Source organism: Manacus vitellinus, unplaced genomic scaffold (genome assembly GCF_001715985.3).
Source record: "Manacus vitellinus isolate BGI_N305 unplaced genomic scaffold, ASM171598v3 scaffold_87_pilon, whole genome shotgun sequence".
Lineage (NCBI taxonomy): Eukaryota > Metazoa > Chordata > Aves > Passeriformes > Pipridae > Manacus > Manacus vitellinus.
The window spans coordinates 850,575-853,921 of NW_021940854.1; the positions used below are offsets into that span (position 1 = coordinate 850,575).

A 3,347-nucleotide genomic window follows, 5' to 3' on the forward strand; every position below is an offset into this window, starting at 1 on the left:
CCACACTTGTGATGTGCAGCCAGAACATCACACCATGAACTCCTGGTGGCAGCTGAGCTCCTCACAGCCCCCTGTGTCTGGCACTTGCCCCGTTTCCATGGCCATGGTCTCTCCAGTGTCACAGCATGGCCCTATCCCAGCTCCCACATAACCATCCCACGTCCAAAACTCCTATTTGGGGAAACACTGATGGGTTTCTGGCAAGATCACAGCTTGTTTAATGAAGAATTTAGTCCTCAGTGAAAGCAATCACTGCTGCAGGTCACACCCACCTCACTGGGCAGCAGCTCCAGCCTGACAAACACTTGTTTGCCCAACCCAGTCACCCCAAGGTCTCTGTCCTGGATGACCCTGAGGAGCCAAGACACCACAGCCACTTTCAGCCACCAACTTCCTCATCATCTGTTGGTTATAAAGATTTCCAGTTTCTAGGGGTGCTCTAAAATCATGATGGTTATGAGGCATTTCTGGCCTCTGCTCCGAGGAATTCCCCCTCACCACCAGGATCAGGTGCCGACATGGAGGGAGGTAAAATGCATAGTGAGGTCTCCCAGCAGCGAGGTCTCTCCTCTGGAGGGGTTTTGTTTTCCACCTACTGCCCCTGCACTGTCACAGCCTCTGTTTGGCCTTTACTTCCAGGGGGGGCCTTGCCCCCGACGGCTTTGTTGGAATAATCCCGCTCTCCAAAGATAGTGCTCCCAATCCTGACGTTTGTGGATCCAACCTCCACCTGGAAGAGACAGAGAGGAGGAGGTCAGGGCAGGGGTGCCACCACCCCTGTGACCAGCCTCGGTTCTCACCATGTCACAGAAGGACAGTTTCCCCCACACTCGCCACCCAGGGGCTGGTTTGATCCCAGGAATCTACCCCAGGACCAGCAGAGCTGTTTTTCATGGAACAGCACTGTTGGGATCTCCATGCAAGAGGCCTGTTTGGGTGGAATTTGGGGTGCAGGTCCTCTTGTTCCCCACGGGAAGGGCGGCAGGAGGAAGACACTCACTGCGTGCTGGAAGTCCGTGGACATGCCCATGCTCAGCTCCACCTTCTCCAGGGGGAGATTCAGCTTCTCACACACCTCCTGTCGCAGGGACAGCAGCATCTGCAGGGAGAGGGGAAGAGGAGAGGCTCACACACCTGACAGCCACGCCAGCTCCCTTCCAGGGTGCCACAGACCACGACTCCTGCCTGTCTCTGAAGTCTCCTTCACACAGGAAATGTAATTCCCACATTTCCCACTGAAGTGGTGTAACAATGCCTGGAGATTTCCCAGATTTATGGACAACACAGAGGAGGCTGACTGAAACCTCACCTGGGCCACAGGCTCCAGGACAGCAACTGCTGCACGGGGAGCCCTGCCAACATCAGGGCTGCAGCTGCAGAGGAGGGATGGGAGAAATGCTCTGCAGAAAGGAGCCTCCCACCTGCACTGACACTGGTACTGAGGGCTCTGCACTGCTCTGAGCATGGTGTTTCTACAGTCTTATAGCCTGACTCAGACTGGTTTCTCAGGGACAGACAAACTGTAACAGGAGACCAGCCCACAGTGACATTTTCTCCTAGAAAATCTTACCTGGAAGTCAGGATTTGGGCCCTTGCTGAGGTCGTGCCCGATGCTGCCGATCGTCATCAGCCCCACAAATTCCAGGCTGGGGCACTTGTTGATCACGTGCTCCACGGCAGCCGTGGTGTCTCCAGGGGGAAGGCCGTGCTTACCTGGAAAAAACCAGGGAGATCTGTGCCCAGCCCTGCCAGAGAAACACTCTGAGAGCACAAACCAGCCCATCCTGCTCAGGTTCTCTGAACAGGAGTCAGAAAGGGCCACTTACTGTCCTCCCCACTCGTGTTAACTTGCACCATGACCTTCAGCTTCTGGGATGTCCCTTTTTTCTGCCACGAGCTGTTGACTCTGTCTGCCAGCTTCACAGAATCCACTGTTTCCAACATGAACAGGTTTGGGACAGCTGGGGAGGAAACAAAGGCTGAGGCAATCCTGCTGGCACAGGAGTGTTTGTCCCTAGAGCGGGTGTCGGGGAGTTCCCCCTCTTTGGGGAGAACCTTTTCCCACTATCCAGCCTAAACCTCCCCTGACACTGAGAGACTGTGGCCCACACAGAATCAAGCAGGATTTACCAATCAGCTTGTTGACATTGTTTTTCTGCAGGTGGCCAATAAAATGCCACTTGATGTCTGGACAAGACGACAGAATCTGAAAGCAGAGAGAACAGTGAGGTTGGAACGACAATTCCCTCTTCCCCCACGCAGCCCTTCGGGCTTAGTTTGCCCACAGACAAACACCAGACACCCAATTTCTTCATTTGTTGACTCAACTCGTGGTTGTGCTGAGGTTGCTGCACAGCCTGGAGAGGGAAGGGGCTGTGGCTGCAGGGAATGCTGTCCATGGGAATAAGGAAGGCAAAGCTCTTTTACAACAGTCATAAAATTATATTTTCCCCAAACTGAGTGTTAACATCTCTTTTAAACGAGGACTGTGCCTCTCCTACAGAAAGCACAAAAGGCACAGCACTGTTCAGACAAATCATGACTAAGGCACATGTATTCTCAGACTCCTCTGGAGCCAGCAAGGCAGGAGGGGGAACGGGGTAGAGAGCTAAGAATAACCCACCATTTATCTGCAAAGGCAAGGATCCAGTGAAATTCCTAACAAAAACCAGGACTTTGGCTGAACAGCTCTCAGGACACAGCTATACAAGGAAGAAAATATGAAGGGGACTGAGTACTTACTCTTGAGTCTGATGCCTTTTCCAGCAACTCCTGAACCTGGGAGAATGCAGGAGAATCCCGTTAAACCCACGGCACATGTAAGATCAGTGTCTGTGGGGTGTGTGTCCCTGGGACCAACAGGAGCCCCAAAAACACGAGGCCAGGGGGTGATGCTGTCACCAAGCCTGGCCCCCCACCCACAGAGCCACCCAAACTGGGCTGCCCTGAGACATCAGGAGGAATTTCTTCATAGAAAGGGTTGTTCAAGAGGCTGCCCAGGGAGGTGGTAGAGGTGTCCACCCCTGGAGGTGTCCAAGGAAGGACTGGACATGGCACTCAGTGCTCTGGGCTGGGGGACAAGGTGGGGATGGGGCACAGGGTGGACTTGATGCTCTGGGAGGGCTTTTCCAATCCCAATGATTCTGGGATTCTGTGCCCTCAACACGAGGGCCTTTCCCAGCCCCGTGGTCCCTCTCCCAGCCCCGTGGTCCCCCCAGACTCACGTAGTTCTCCCCGAAGCTGCGCTGCCCGTGCCTGTACGCCTCCATCACCATCTCCGCCGGCTTCGTCTTGCTGACGGCCACGAGCCGCGGCTGCACAGCTGGGAGCCCCTGCGGGACCACCGG

The 3,347-nt window shown here is 54.7% G+C and overlaps 1 protein-coding gene across 1 annotated transcript; it reads right to left on the bottom strand.

Annotated features, from left to right (window-relative positions):
* Positions 1-491: 491 nt before the first annotated feature.
* PLPBP (pyridoxal phosphate binding protein) lies at positions 492-3,341 on the bottom strand. The gene is made up of 7 exons (XM_025896417.2): positions 3,225-3,341; positions 2,743-2,778; positions 2,131-2,206; positions 1,827-1,961; positions 1,571-1,713; positions 1,001-1,099; positions 492-730 (listed from the first exon to the last, which is right to left on the bottom strand). Exons 1-7 carry the CDS (start codon positions 3,273-3,275, stop codon positions 593-595), a joined length of 678 nt encoding a protein of 225 aa, XP_025752202.1. The 5' UTR covers positions 3,276-3,341; the 3' UTR covers positions 492-592.
* Between the last annotated feature and the right edge of the window lie 6 nt (positions 3,342-3,347).